This window comes from Bombyx mori, chromosome 19 (assembly GCF_030269925.1).
Source record: "Bombyx mori chromosome 19, ASM3026992v2".
In the NCBI taxonomy this organism is placed as follows: Eukaryota; Metazoa; Arthropoda; class Insecta; order Lepidoptera; family Bombycidae; genus Bombyx; species Bombyx mori.
This window is the reverse complement of record NC_085125.1, coordinates 9,516,580-9,532,697: the sequence shown is the minus strand read 5'-3', so window position 1 is coordinate 9,532,697 and position 16,118 is coordinate 9,516,580. Positions and strand designations below refer to the sequence as shown.

Genomic DNA, 16,118 nt, shown 5'->3' with positions numbered 1-16,118 from the left:
TAATAGGATATTCCTTAGATAGTAGTGCACCTGATATGGTCGAGGAGAATTACGTATCACTTACAGCCATTCAGACATACGCCCCTCGCACCACAAAAACAAACTGTATATGTCCCTCTATAATAATTCGGAGCAAGAAATGAGTTTACATTCCTAAAAACTTTAAGTCGTCAGTGAACATTTAAGCTCTCTGTACGGAAACATGTACCAATGTTGTTAATGAATACATTAAAAAGCAGAGGAGCCAAATGTGAGTCTTGAGGAGCTGCGGACAAAAAAGCGGAATACATCGACAAGTGATTTCCCGCAACGACCGTGATGAACATTCTGTTTGTCAAATATGATCGAAACCAATACAAAAACATCGATGATAACTTCGACTGCAGTAAGTTATGGTTAGCTTTGTCGAAGGCTCTACTAAAGTCCGTGTAAATAACATCCAATGATCCTCCATCTCAACATCTTGAGCTAAGTCTTCGACAAATGATAACAAGTTAGTAGTCGTGGACCTTGCTTTTAGAAATCCATGCTATTCTATAACTAAAACCTGTCTAAAATGCCATGTTAAAACAGGATACAACGCCATTTCGAAAACCTTAGCAAAAACAGTTAGAATAACGATAGGCCTATAGTTCTTCACCATGGTGATGTGACGACTCTTAAAAAGCGGCAATATCAGTAACTGTTTCCACATTAAACAACATACTCCAAAGCTCAGTGATTTATTAAATTTAATTGAAAATAATGGTGTTGGGCACTGCACACTGCGAGCGCTTACGGATAGGTATCGCTGTCCGGCCGCGAAGAACTCGTGCGTTCTGCTTTAAAGAGGGGAGGCAGCGGATACCAATGCAATCGAGACTATAATATTTTGTCTCAATGGAATTTTTAACTCCGGTTAACGGGTTAAGAGTGGGTAGGCTGAGAACACTGCAGCACATTTGTAGCAAAATATGTTTTTATAGATATTTATAGATAATAATATTTACATATTTATGGTATTTTATGTAGATTTTTCAAATAACGAAGCTAAACTTTTTTTTCCTTTCTGTTCAGGATCCAAATATGATAAACTTAATGTTATAGTGGATAACTATATATAATTTTTTTTTAATTAAATATAACGAAGTTATTTGTAATTCAATGTTCTCAAATTCTTTTGAATTTTTTTCCATGTGCTATGGCGTACGTTAGTGGATGGGATTGAACGTGCGGGTGTGCGTAGTTAAAATTGAAATGGAATTAAATGTGCATTGTAGTATTTCTGAGGGTGGGACCGGGAGGTAAATGTAAATGTATACCGTGGCCCCTGCTATGGAGGCGATAGCCGGGCTTGCGCTCTCTGGTCGGCGCAGCCAGGGTGCGCGACCCGTCATTCTGTCGCGAACCGACGCCGAGGTATCACCTCGAACATATTAACGTTTAAAGCAGAGTAGCTGGTTTTCAATTTTCACCGAATTTTTTTTCGGCTATTTGTGAAGCCATATCTTAGTTGTCTTGGTCGTGCTATTTCGGCGTTGGTGCCCTTTATAGTTAAAAAACGCACGCGTGCGCGATTGAGCGCGTGCGCGGCGGTACTTGCGCGCAACGACGGGCCGCGAGCATGCGAGGAGCACGGCGCTGCCGCGCGTAGCGAGCCAGGCCGTGCGCGCTATAGCCATGGGCTGCGCTTCATCCGCTGAGGAACGTGCTGCCCTTGCGCGCAGCAAGCAGATCGAGAAGAACCTCAAGGAGGATGGCATCCAGGCTGCCAAGGACATCAAACTTCTGCTCCTTGGTAATGAAGCTTTCTCCTATCTCTTTCTATCATCCGTCATGCGCGCGCATATTGCCGGTTCGGGCTCTATTGACTAAAACCTCAGAGAGGGTTTTCAATATCGAAATATTTGAAATGCTTCTATGCTTGTTTATTTATTTTATTATTTTGTAGTTTAGCTTAGAGTTAAGTTTTTTATGTTACTATGATAGTAGTTTTTATTTATTGTATATATAACAATAATTTATAATATAATAACATTTAGAATTAATAAAAAATATAGTATTGTTCACTGTAGGTGGCTTTTAAAATCAATATGATGGGTCGCAAGCCCGTCTATCTTCTCATGTTCTAATAAAAAATTGTCAACATAATTGTGACCGTTCTAAATCAATATTAAGTAGAAAATGTAATTAATATATATTTGAGCTATAGTTAACCATATGAGCAGTTAATCAGAAAAAATATCACCTATTTTAATAATTATTGTTTTCTCAATTTGATCAATAACTTTCCTTAGCTCAAAACCAAGAAAGGTTTCATCTGCGTTTCATACGTAGGTAAAATTTACATGTATTAATTTTGATAGTAGCTTTACTAACACAGGTTTGTTTTGAATACGAACTGTGATTTTATAGTTTTCATAACACAAAAAAAATACGGGTATTAAGAATAATACCCCAAATTTAATTATTTTTTTGTTTTTAGAAAAGGTTCAGGTTGACATGAAAATTATTTAGAAATATAACATTTTTAATTAGGTTTTTTTGTTCCGGAAGATCAAATTTGATTAGGTGAATTAAGTTACATAGGTACTCCTCTAATTCCGCAATGTTATGCATATACACACCACAAGAACATGAAGCTCTAGATTCAACATCAGGCTCATATTAGTACACCAGTAAATAATCAATGAAGTTCTATATTATTTAAATTGAGATACTTATTCTAATGAGATAATTCTGAAGTCTGAAAGCCTTTATAGTACTTACTTTATTCATAGCACAAGTGACAGGCACATTTGATTAGTTACATTCGACTATTTTGCCTACCTTTCATGATTTTTATGAAATTATGAATTATGGTTTGGTAAGTTGGCTGCTATAGATCTCAATAGAGTTAGACCTCATATCTGAAGGCGCAATTCACTTTGTGATGTCTATAGACTCTTCTTCTTTTCGTACCCATCTCGTGCAATAAAAAAATAATGTCTACCTTTTAAGGACCAGATATAATTTTTTATGATTTTATTGAGTCGTCATGTTAGGATGAACGACGAAATTAAAAGACCCAATATATGAAATAATCAAACGAAAAACTTTGTCTTGTCGATTTCAAAGTGAATCAGTTTGATTTTTCAATGTGTTACTATGGTGGGAGTAGTAAAACCTTTGAAAATTTATTGTCAATAGAATCAAACATCGAATGCTTTTGTAGTTAGGTACTCCCCGAATCCTGATCATGCAGGAGCCAGTCACCGTCGACGCCCTAGACACGTCCTTACGGATCCATCAGATCCAATAACCTTCGCACTAGACGCCTTCAGCTCTAGGAGCAGGCTTAGGGACCTCGTTAACCGTACTCGTCGAACTCGACAAAGAGTTCGCCGTGCAACCTAACCCATGAATCAGCTCGCTGAGTTTCTCGCCGGATCTTCTCAGCGGGTCGCGATTCCGATCCGGTAGTAGATTCATTCGCGAAGCAGCTGCTCTTGAGCTGTTAGGTCTCCTTCGGAGGCGCTCGGGTAGCTGTTAGCAAATCCCACCCCTCCTGGCTGAGCCTTTGCTCGCCCACCTGTCCTGGTGAAACTGGAAAGGCCTCCGGGCCACCAGTAATCCTTCAATCATAAAAAAAAAAAAAAAAAAAAAAGTTAGGTACTATAATATTATTTAAAATTTAGACAATTCTTGTTACGTATATAGAATACAGGAATTATTTCTCCTTCTGTGAAAATGAAATGCTGCAATTTTATGGCGATATTCTGACATATATCGAGTACATTAAGATCAATTGCAAGAATTAAGAAAGCAATTTTTGGACCTGATTAAAAATATTGGAAAACAAAATTCAAGGCCAGATAATTGAATTTACCGGTTGTGACAAAAAAAAAGTGAATAATTGTCTTTGGTCATTGTTCAATTAAAGCGCAATGTTTTATTGCGTTTGTTCTCTTTCGTGTGTAGTATTGTCACGCATGTGTGAGCGAGCTCGAACGAAGAATTCCGAAAGGATCCGAACGTCAGTCGAGCGGGGCGCGGTCGCTGTCACGGAGTGGAGTTGGTGCCTGTCATCCGGCCGCCATTATCTCGCATTTGAACGAGTTCGTAAAATCAATTTAAGTTCGCGTTCCCGTCAAGGGTATTCTGTGCCGGGAGCATTCTAAAATCGATAGATTTGTTACGGTGCATCTACTTGTTGGAGGAAAGTGATAATACGGATTGTACGATCAGTGAAAAGTGGTACTGTTAGGTTCGTGTATTGGGTGCTAATATCGTGTAGGGTGGCTCCGGTAGTGCCGGAGCGACAGGACGCGTGTAGAGCGCATGCTGAGAGATCGGTGAGAGCGCGCCCGGCTCGGGAGTCGGGGCGGCCTGCGGCCATAGCATAGGGAGAACTGCCGATATGGGGTGCGCCCAGTCGGCCGAAGAGCGTGCAGCGGCTGCTCGAAGCAAATTGATCGATAAGAACTTGAAAGAGAATGGTATTCAGGCATCAAAAGACATCAAGCTATTGTTGTTAGGTATGGTATTTTACAGTTGTTTCATGTCAACATTTGGCCGCACCCATGTAGTTCCTTTAAACGTAATTTAAAGACTTCGACGACGTTTTCATAGCCCCGTTACCGCTCAACTCTTTTAACTATTTCTGTGCTAGTTTCTGTAGTTCGGTAATGAATTCTAAGTACTTTCTCTCATAATGAATCTAATCACCATATTACAGTGCATGTGTAGTTCTATGTGTAATCGAAAGTTCTATTTTGTTAAACAGGACGAAACAAAATCATTTTAAAGGCATACAAGAGTATAATTATCTCTTCAAAATACATGCACAATTAATGTTACATTCCTCCAGTAATCGTTTATTTATCTTTAAATGTGTATTTTATGTTAAAGGCCAATATGTTATGATTTTGTTGCTATCAATGCCCATTTAATAAATCATTCTCGGTGTTTTAAGTTCTAAAATGGATTGGAAAACGAACTTGATGGTCAAAAATAAGATATTTTTCACTGAATTTCATTGAATTAACCTACTGTTTATATTCTCAACAAAATCATCCAAATGAACTAAGAAGACGAAAAAGAAAAGATAGATTTATTGTATGTTAATAAATCATATACATCCTCACCATCACCATCAACTCACATTAGGATACCCATATTGGCCATCAGCACCAAATGTTCCTTCATAGATATAAAAATAATGTATTGTCGCTAAAAGAAATTTATTGTACTTAAATATATTTTTTGTTCTTCTGTATGTCTTTTACCAAAGCTTATTTTGGTAAAATAAGTAACTAGTATAGATTAGCAATATAATAACATGAGAACCATCTCATGTATTATATGCTAAACATATTTACACACATAAATACCAATTTATGTGTGTAAATATGTCTCTAACATAGATAAGTTTTAAAAGTGTAGAACTTTCAAAACTTATCAACTAAAATGTTTTGTAAACATTCAACAATTTAAAATTGTATTTTACCATGGCTGGTTCCATTAACCTGTTGACAAAATTTTGAACCCTTGCCAATACTCTTCGGTTCACATCCATTCATGAATAGTTTTACTCTAGAATGATGTAATAGTAGTAGTATTATTTTATGTATTTCAGTTTTTGTATTCTTTAAGCCTATTTAAATTCATTAATTGCTATATATTTAACATTAGATATAGCTATTACATATAAGAGTTCTACTATTACCACAAACTATTAAAAAGACGAGCAAAAAATCTAGAAAAGTCATATAATCAGTACAAATTAAATGAAAACAAACCTTTTGTCACCAAAATCTGAAATTTCAATCTATCAGTGAGTTTATTTGTATATTAGCCAAAATGTTGTGTCACAGCAAACTGTTTTCAAAGATATATCTAAACAATAATGAGAGAACCAAATGAATGCAAAATCAATGTAACTCATTTCAAATATATGAAAAAATATTGTCATATAGCAAAACAAAAATTATTAAAATAGCCTACAAGCTATCTCCATGTTTAAAAATAGATTAAATAGAAAGCTATCTAGTTTTAAATGAAACAGAAATTTTGTTCAAGTAGTGTTTACCCAATGGTTAAAATTCAAAAGTAGTCAGTCACTGACACTTTCAAGAAGTATTTGCATTTTTTTTATTGATCTCACTAAAGGTATCAAACAAAAAATACAACAGAACCGTTTTGTTTTGCCTACGACTTATAAAATACAAATAAATTACTATATTAAATTGACTGTTAAATATAAAATAGTAATCAAACCTATGCTTTTGCCTTTGTTCCGAAGAATGGTTCATAGACAAAACTGAGAATATGCTGACATAATAAACAAAATATTTAATCCTTTCCCATGTAAATAGTCATTAATCATAAATTAATATAATAAGAATTGTATGCTTAGTCATGACCCTAATATGAATCATTTGGGTTTTCCTCAGTTCATTAGCATAAGTAATTACATAAGCTCAAAATGCTGTCTTAAAAATTATCATAAATTTAAATATTCACAAGTAAATATGAAAATGTAAATACAGTAAATCAGATTCACCTACCTTTTTGACTAACTTCATAAATTTAAAAACACAAATTTATGAAAAAATGCGCAAGAACATTGACTTTTAGTGATTATTATACAATGTCACAGATTGTGACTCACTCTATCTTAATTAATGATCTAGGAATTTGGAGGTGATTTTTTGTGTAGAAACCTAGAAAGTAGTGTACATCTAGATTCAAGTAATTATGTCTATTTCTGCTGTTGCAGCAGTCGTGTTCCAGATTGATGGGTGGATCATCCTTTACGCCAGGGGCTCTCAAACTTATTTTGTCTACTTCCCACCTTGAGATTAAATAATTTTTTAGCACTCCTATTTTTTCACCTATTTAAAAACCACTATAGTGAGAGCTCAGCCGGTGTCTAAGAGTCCTAGATGAAATTACAAATCGCCTCCCAAGCCTTTACACAATGCCCCCCTTTTTTTGGGTCTTTTACCGCCCCCGTTTAGGCCTGCAGCGACCAGAAGGGGGCGTTATCGCAAAGATGCAATTAAATTGAGTCTGTGACCTCATGTCTTAATTTTAATGCCAGCATTACTTTCTATGTCTGTGATTTTTGGTAAATACATAATACCATGTAGGCCATGAACACTTTCATCCTACTATAATATAAAAATTAAATGTAGCGCATTTTTGTCGAATTAGAATTTTCACATAATTATTTTAACTAGTGTACGCCCAATGTTCGAAATTCGACCTTAATAACTGACATCTCAAGGTCTAGATTCGTTTTCGGCTTATATTTTCTCTTTAGATCGGTTTATTTTGAAAGGAAACCTGGTCAATGGCTTTAATGTTATGAAATTAAGAAAAGAAAGATTATTGGCTAAGAAACAGGAAAAAAGCGGTACTTAACTGTTTTGTCTTTTCCTATTCATAAATGATACACAATTTATTTTTATGATACCCCTCATGTAGATAGTAATAATCGTGTGATTAAGATTTTTAGTTGATTCAATAATTTGAATATATTTAACCATAAATATATTTGTGATCTAAAAGAATACACATGCTAGCTAATAAGCTATACGATATAATACGATATACCTAATAAGGTATATCGTTCGTAATTCTTACGAAGTTAATTGATCTGTCACGTCATGATGTCGTGGCCATGGTGCGTACCAATCCGACCATGAACATCGTTGCTTGTAGTTTGACTTATACATATCATAGGTATGTTTCATTTTGCTATTTAATTATAGTTTCTATCACATCAATATAGAAAAAAAAAAAACATAGGAATTGTCAATGAAAAGGTGAATACAATTTGAGAATTATTAATTTATTTCTTCAATTCCAACTACAAATACGTAATACTTGTATAATACTTAATGTTCCAAGTTCTCAAATTCTCTCTAAATAAGAGAATAAGAGAGTGATATTGGGGCGTTATAAGACCGCATGCTTTAGTTGTTCTACCTAAATTTGTCTCAAAATAAACATGCAAACAGGGTCTGATCTGAAGTGCGGGATAGCTGTTATTCCGATGCAATGTCTTAAATCCAGATTCCTGGTAGGCTCTTACAACTGCTATCGATTCCACATTTCTCGTCTGTGTAACGAAATCGTTGATCTCTCCGCCTTTGAAGATAAAATTTAGTTCTCTTAGTGTTGTGTTCTATGGTAAATAACTTTGAAAATATCCAGTTATTTCCTTTTACTACCGCAATGCCCTGAACAAGAGCAGGGTGTTCCCGATCCATTAACGGTGCTTTTAGGTACCTCAAGCACCGGTCACCGTCCACGTCGAGCCCGTCGCTTGCGACGAAGGGCTCGACGAGCGAATTCATCCATAGACACAGCCCACTGAGTTTCTCGCCGGATCTTCTCAGCGGGTCGCGTTTCCGATCCGGTTGTAGATTCTGCGAAGTACTGCTCTTGCTGGGGTCAGTGTTAGCATCACTCCGGTTTGGGGCCCCGTGAGCTCGCCTACTAGCTAAGGTTACGCTGAAATAGCCTCTCAAGGTGATAGCTTAGGCAGGAAAAAAAAGAGCAAAGTTCTCCCCTATCATTTTAAAACAATTGTGGGATTCATATATCAAAGTGGATGGAGGAATACCTTTCGATTTTAGCCTTTATTAGCTTGATTAAACTTCCTAACTCCAGCTAGGACGCGACCTGTCCATTTATGTCTAACAAAAAGAAAATTGGACAATTGTGTCAACTTCATCTAAAATCACCGAGCTCTGGCGACTTTCCCAGTTTCTCTGTACTGATTAATGTAAAAATTCTAGTCGTGATTTAATACTAAAGTAATATAACGATTTTCTGTCTCATTTGTTACTTTAAGATTTGTCGTTTATTGTGAATGAATCTCACGACAACCTTGTTTTCGATTAATAGAGTTGTGTCAAAAATGTTCTTAAAAACATTGTACTATAGCTCGTAACTATGATGTCACCTTTGGTTAACGTTGAAGGGACTATCAGATGTAACTGGCAGATATTTTATCAGTTCACCGTCGTTTGAATGGCTGATCTTATCGGAATGATAGCGCAAAACGGCTCAATACCTGATGCGCACAGACCCATCAAACTGTTGATACAGAAAATAATTCTTGATATTGCTTTCGTCGTGTATTTGTAACAAATTTTAAATGGAACAACATTAAAGGGTTAGTATAAAGATAAAAAACATATCCCAAAATGTTAATGGAGTTACTAAATAATTCCGATTTTTTTTTATATAAAAATATTTTTTATATAAAAATATTTGAGATAGCCCGTAGATATCGGCTCCAGTAAACACTTAACACCAGGTGGTCTGTGAGCTCTTCCACCCATCTAAGCAGAAAAAAATAATTTAAAACAAAAAAATATTCAAATGTTTCATAAAGTTCTCAAACTAACGCTTATTATGTATAGAATTTGGCGAGATACCAAAATTAATATCTTTTGGTAAATTTCAAATTTGTTGTTGTGACATTCAGAATCCCGTATACGACATTTATAATTTAGTTCCATAATAACTCACTCTATTAGTTTCTTCTAAACATAAAATGTAACATTTTAAATTGGCGCGTCCTGCAAAAAAAAAACAATATTATTATTTACGAAGACCGGAAATTTAAGATAATGATAGAATGTATTTCAATCGAGTGCAGTTGTCTAAGGTGATTATATCTATCAGCACTGGAGGTCGGGGATCGGGCATTCTCACTTGGTGATTCAATTAAACACAAGTGGGGTCACGATACTGGGAACCTGTATTTGACATAGTTCGTTTCGCTACGCCTACGCGATACATTATACTTATAACGAGATGTATAATTTTAATTTCTCACTTTTGGAAAAGTAAATTTTAACAGCTGTTTCGGTTAATTAGTGCTTAAAGTAAATACAATATTGATTGTACGGAACTGTTTGCAATCGAATTTCCAATAAAGCTACTATACCATATTGAATGGTTTTTTTTATTAACTACTAGCTGACCCGGCAGACTTCATACTGCCTCAAACGATAAATAAGGCTTAAACTTTTGTACAAAATAAACTTAAAACAAACGAATTCCGTCAGACGGGGGACACATCAAAGGGAAAACCAAATTGTTATTTTTATTTAATTCCGAGCATTTTCATATTTATCTACCTTTTAGACCTTCTCTCGACTTCCACAAATAATTCAAGACCAAAATTAGCCAAATCGGTTTAGCCGTTCTCGAGTTTTAGCGAGACTAACGAACAGCAATTCGTTTTTATATATATAGAAGATAAACAAACGGACCTCTAGTCGATATGGTTACCAGAGACCATAACTATTCATAGGGTCAATGCCACTGTGTGCTTAGTGCGAGTTATTTAACGTTCTCGATAGCGTAAAAGTTAACTCAAATTTATTTGGAGTTGGAACGTTTGCCGCTAGGGGCGCTATTCCAACTGCATACAAATTTGAGTTAACTTTAACGCTATCGAGAACGTTAAAAAACTCGCACTAAGCACACTGATCACCTTGAGACACAAGATTGAAAATTCAATTCATTTATACGACTACCGTCTATTGGCTTGTTTGCAAAAATAGCCATGATACCGTGCGGGCTTGCTACCTGTCCCATCTCTAGTACCGAATGTTATTTTTCCCCAAAAAAAGCAACTCGAATTAAATCGTAACCCTCTAACCGAGCAGTACTACAGTCATATTCGTACCTATTTAGCAACCTTGCAGACGGCCCGTATATCGAAGCTTTCACAAGGCAACTTACATTTATTTTTCGTTGCTATTTTCAATCTACGAACGAGACGTGCATAATGTGAACTAAAACAGTTTACATTTAGCCGGGTAGGTAATTAAATGTTTTTTATATCATTGCGTGTTTTATTACGGCGGTTGGGCGTGTATATATATATATGCTTTCAACGGAACTCATCTTTTAATCTGAGTTGTGTTTTTTAAGAAAGTAATTTAATTTTTCAATTTACACATTAAATTATGGTTTTGACAACACCGTGATATAGATGGTAGGTTACTGGTAGTAGGACCTCTTGTGAGTCCGCGCGGGTAGGTACCACCGCCCTGCTTATTTCTGCCGTGAAGCAGTAATGCGTTTCGGTTTGAAGGGTGGGGCAGCCGTTGTAGCTATACTTGAGACCTTAGAACCTATATCTCAAGGTGGGTGGCGCATTTACGTTGTAGATGTCTATGGGCTCCAGTAACCACTTAACACCAGGTGGGCTGTGAGCTCGTCCACCCATCTTAGTAATAAAAAATAAAAAAAGATGTATGATTAAGTTTCAGGATCCGTATATTATTATATCAAGTCTATAGATATTTGTTTTTGAATCGCTAAAACGATTCGATATTGTACTAAAACAAATAAATTATTTATTTCTCATATTTGCTGATTATGTCTAAGCTCATTTTTCGGCAGGACTTTTAGTGTCACTTTTTGTATTTATAAAAATATGATTAAGTAAACTTTGTAATTTTGTTCTCAGGTGCTGGCGAATCGGGCAAGAGTACTATAGTCAAACAGATGAAGTAAGTAACCGTGTGACATTGCAATTACGAAATCTATGAGTATTTATCGGTATATATATTTAGCGGTAGGCAGCGGCTTGGCTCTGCCCCTGGCATTGCTGAAGTCCATGGGCGACGGTAACCACTCACCATCAGGTGGGCCGTATACTCGTCTGCCTACAAGGGCAATAAAAAAAAAGAAAGAGTAACGATTAATAATTAGAAAATAAGTATGCATTTAAACTACAAAGAAACAGGAAAACTGTTAACCGTAACAAGAATCGCGTTTGATTTAGAATAAAGATTACATCATTTAAGGTTTTTTTAAATACATATACTTATTCTGCTATCGAAAAATATGAAATATTTATCGTCTACTTAATCAATATCAATAACATAATCTACAATTTAACACAATACGATTGCTCACTATCCCTCTATCTACTAGTCGACAAACGTTTTTACATTCGTACGACTTCGATCAACAATAGTAACTAGATTTCGGGTCGTGCATAAAATCCGTCTCGTCAAATAACAGCGCACTTGAAATGTGAGCTCTTATTTTGTTTAGTTCACTTCAAACACAGCCAATGTCAACCCGTCTCACAATACCGCAGTGTGTATTCAAAAGTTGCAAAAATAAGGCCCGAAAAAGCAATTTAACGGCCGGAGTATCTTACTTTCGGTAAGTACATGAAGTATAAACTATATTGTAAGCTTTAAACTTATAAATAATATTAAATTTTGAACAAAATTACCGATTTTTAACCACCGCTACAAATGTTGGCCAAGGCTCGGCCAACACATGGACAAACTTTTGCTTAACAGAACAGTAAATGCATGGAGTAGATTTGTGTTGTAATAATTTTTTAAAATTTGTTAGCAGCACTTCAAAATTAGTTGGTTAAAATTGGTTAATGCTGCTTTTGTGTCTGTTTGTTGGACTCTCATTAGATACTTAGCTTTCCATTTTTATTTTAGCTTTCCTAGCAATCACGTGTGCAGAATGGATTTCGATTGTCGCCAGAGAAACAAGAGATGACTTTTATAAGCCAGCTAAGAACTCCGCTTATTGACACTGGACATCTTTGCCTTCCGTGCTCACGGCTACTGAAATGTGGCCGAAACATTGTAATAAAAATACCACGCTTGAAACCGTTTCAACGTTGTTTTATTATGTGCACTGGTCGCGAAAACTTAAAAATATATATTACACAAAAACGTAACGCTAATAAAATAATAAGTAATGTATAGATACTAACAAACATACATTTCCAAAAAATAAAAAGTAAACAACTAAACTTTTACTTTAATTCATTAATAAATTATTTTAGTGTTAAGCGCGACTCCCTTACCTCCTGTAGTAAATAGAAATCGGTATTTCAAGAAGCAAAAATAAATAAAGCAAAACGATGTTAGTTCTCAGAGCAATTAAGGGAAAAGTTACTTTATTTGTTGCACCTTAAGATTGATTTAACATTAAAAGTTGTTTAAAATATGTCTTTTTATTGGTAAGTGACAGGAGTAATTTATTGCTTTGCTCGTTTTATGTGACGAATGATCGTAAGTATTAGATAATGTTTTGGAGATTTGTGACTTTATTACTAGGTGCCATAGTTGTTATTAGTTTGAAAGTAAAAGTGTTTCAAAACTTTTTTCTCCGTTTGTTAGTAAACGAATGTAGCTATATAAGTATATATTCACGCGGACAGTTTTTGCTTTAATTTTGTACGTATCCCTTTATCTAGTTACTATTGTTGATCGAAGTCGTACGATGACGGATTAGCGACGCCGCGACGTATCGATTCCTCGGGTCGCACCATCACGAAGATAATACCTTTTTTTTGTTTTTTTTTTTATTGCTTAGATGGTTGGACGAGCTCACAGCCCACCTGGTGTTAAGTGGTTACTGGAGCCCATAGACATCTACAACATAAATGCGCCACCCACCTTGAGATATAAGTTTTAAGGGTCTCAGTATAGTTGCAACGGCTGCCCCACCCTTCAAACCGAAACGCATTACTGCTTCACGGCAGAAATGGGCAGGGTGGTGGTACCCACCCGCGCGGACTCACAACAGGTCCTACCACCAGTAAATATTACCTGTTAATATTACAACATATTGTCATTTTGATTCACATTTTGTTTTCGTACCTATTCTAGTAACCTCGAGGGGTTATTCTAGATTCCCCGAGCTAGTAGGTGAGCTCACGGGGCTCAAACCTGACGACGTTGCTAACACTAACCCTAGCAAGAGCCGTGATTCGCAGAATCTACCACCGGACCGAAAACGCGACCCATTGAGAAGATCCGGCGAGAAACTCAGTGGGCTGTGTCTGTAGGTTAAGTTACTCGTCGAGCCCTTCGTCGCAAGCGACGGGTTCGACGAGAACGATGACCGGGATATTTTTAATAGTAAATGATGTTTAAGCAATCTTCGAATTAGAATTACTCCGAATCCACTTAATGGCTCTCATTTCTTAAGTCGATACTCTAGTTGCTCTAAACACAAATTCGGCTCAGACTTGTACGTTTTTTGTTATGTTTCATTATTTTAAAATTATATTTTGGTTATCTTAATATCTTCTTATCTTATTATTTGAATTGTATGTTTTTTGAGACAAATAGAAGACAAAAATTCGGATTATATGGGTCTCGCAGATTATTTAAAATCTCTAGATCAACAAAGATATTTTAGTTTTTTCTTTTGTATTGTACGTCTCGTTCCCTTAAAATTTCTTTGTAATGATCCGTGATTACCATGACCAATGATTTTATCATATTTTAGATTACGGGCATCCTCTCATCCTCCATATTCCTGCTCCACGGTTACCGTTGCAGCTCATTTCATTCCTACTATCGAAAACAATTGAATTCAACTAGTTAGAACGCTTGTATACAATACCTATGACTAACCACAGCCCTAATGATCTCATCAGGTGGGGCTATAGAACCGTTTGCCTTTGTAAGCAAAAAGTAAATGGTGATAATACCTATTTTGTTAATCGGAAACGCGACCCACTGAGAAGATCCAGCGAGAAACTCAGTGGGCTGTGTCTATGAGTTAATTTATTCGCCGAGACGGTGACCGGTGCTTGAGGTACCCTCTTCACCGGTCCTAAAAAACCGGTGAAGAGGGTACCTAAAAACTGGTGAAGGGGTTTCAAAGCAGTGCGGGCCGCGATAGCGAACGCTACACCTACGTAGGCTGACCTTAGGTCATGACCGGGCGTATTGGTCAGAACTTTATGTGAGTGAAAAAGGTTGTAGACATAACCACGAAATATTACACTTTTTTCCGGTAGACAGCGGCTTGGCTCTGCCCCTGGCATTGTTAACGTCCATGAGTGACGGTAACCACTCACCTTCAGATGGGTTGTATGCTCATCTGCCTACAAGGACTGTAAAAAAAATGTTAAAGATATTTTATTAGAGGTACATAAAAATATAACAAATGCTTCATTTAAGGAAAACAGTATGCAGCAGCTGTCATATATATGCATGTTAATAATTGTAATTTAAATATTAAAAATACCTAGGAAACTTCGAGTTAAAATTAATCATTACATTCATCAATACATTAAATACAAGTCTTAAATTTATACCAATGTTATTGATTTGAAGTAGTAAGAAGTTTGTAATAATAACGAGGGCGATTCAAATAACTGTTATTTCCACAAATATGTCGATGATGACGTAACATCGCGTCCCGGATGCGAAAGATCTATACTGCACCAGATGCTTGACGTCAAAATAATCTGTAGGGGCTTACCCAACATCGATATTTCAATAATATAAAACTGCGTTAGCATGTTTTTGTTTTGATTTAAAGGAACTGAAATTGCAGTTTTGACGGGTGCCTGGATGGGATTTACTGAAAGTATAATTTATAAAGAAATATATGAGAAGAGTAAAACTTGTGATGAGTGGTAAATATTTTAGACGGAAATTGTTGTTTTGTGCCACGCAATAAAATAGTCGTCAAGTGGAAGAGTAGGTATATTCACAAAAACGTTGAAATAATTAATTTTTCAATGCGGATACTTCCCGTACAAAGGAATGATGCCACGGCGTGCCTATTGTTAGGTTGTCATGGTTTTTTATTTTGTATGGTAACAATCCTTTACCTTTAGCTTTTTACAACAAAGGAAGTCTATATATAAACATCGTTATACTGTCAAATAATGAAAAAAAAAAAAACTTTATCCCTACTTAAAAGTTACAGAATTACATGTAATTTACAAATTAACATTACAAAATTACATGTAAACTTACAAAATTATAATTTGCGTAATTACTGGTGGTAGGACCTCTTGTGAGTCCGCGCGGGTGGGTACCACCGCCCTGCCTATTTCTGCCGTGAAGCAGTAATGCGTTTCGGTTTGAAGGGTGGGGCAGCCGTTGTAACTATACTTGAGACCTTAGAACTTATATCTCAAGGTGGGTGGCGCATTTACGTTGTGGATGTCTAAGGGCTCCAGTAACCACTTAACACCAGGTGGGCTGTGAGCTCGTCCACCCGTCTAAGCAATAAAAAAAAAGGTTTCAGTTACCTTAATAATATATATAAGATGCCCATATAAGAAAAAATATTGTGTCCGATTTTTTCTTCTGGAGACATGAAACATAGTA

General features: G+C 36.0%; 1 protein-coding gene and 1 long non-coding RNA gene across 3 annotated transcripts in view; both read left to right on the top strand.

Annotated features, from left to right (window-relative positions):
* Positions 1–1,659: 1,659 nt before the first annotated feature.
* The window catches only part of Go (G protein alpha subunit Go), a gene marked incomplete at its 3' end in the record, with an annotated part of 40,628 nt that continues 26,169 nt past the window's right edge, over positions 1,660–16,118 (top strand). The window contains 2 exon segments of one of the 2 annotated variants that reach the window (NM_001173381.1): positions 1,660–1,777; positions 11,465–11,507. In NM_001173381.1, coding sequence (NP_001166852.1) covers positions 1,660–1,777; positions 11,465–11,507 — 161 coding nt within the window. 2 annotated transcript variants of the gene reach the window in all.
* LOC134200687 (uncharacterized) lies at positions 11,525–12,787 on the top strand. The gene is made up of 2 exons (XR_009975702.1): positions 11,525–12,171; positions 12,468–12,787. It is a non-coding gene; the product is annotated as an uncharacterized LOC134200687 (long non-coding RNA).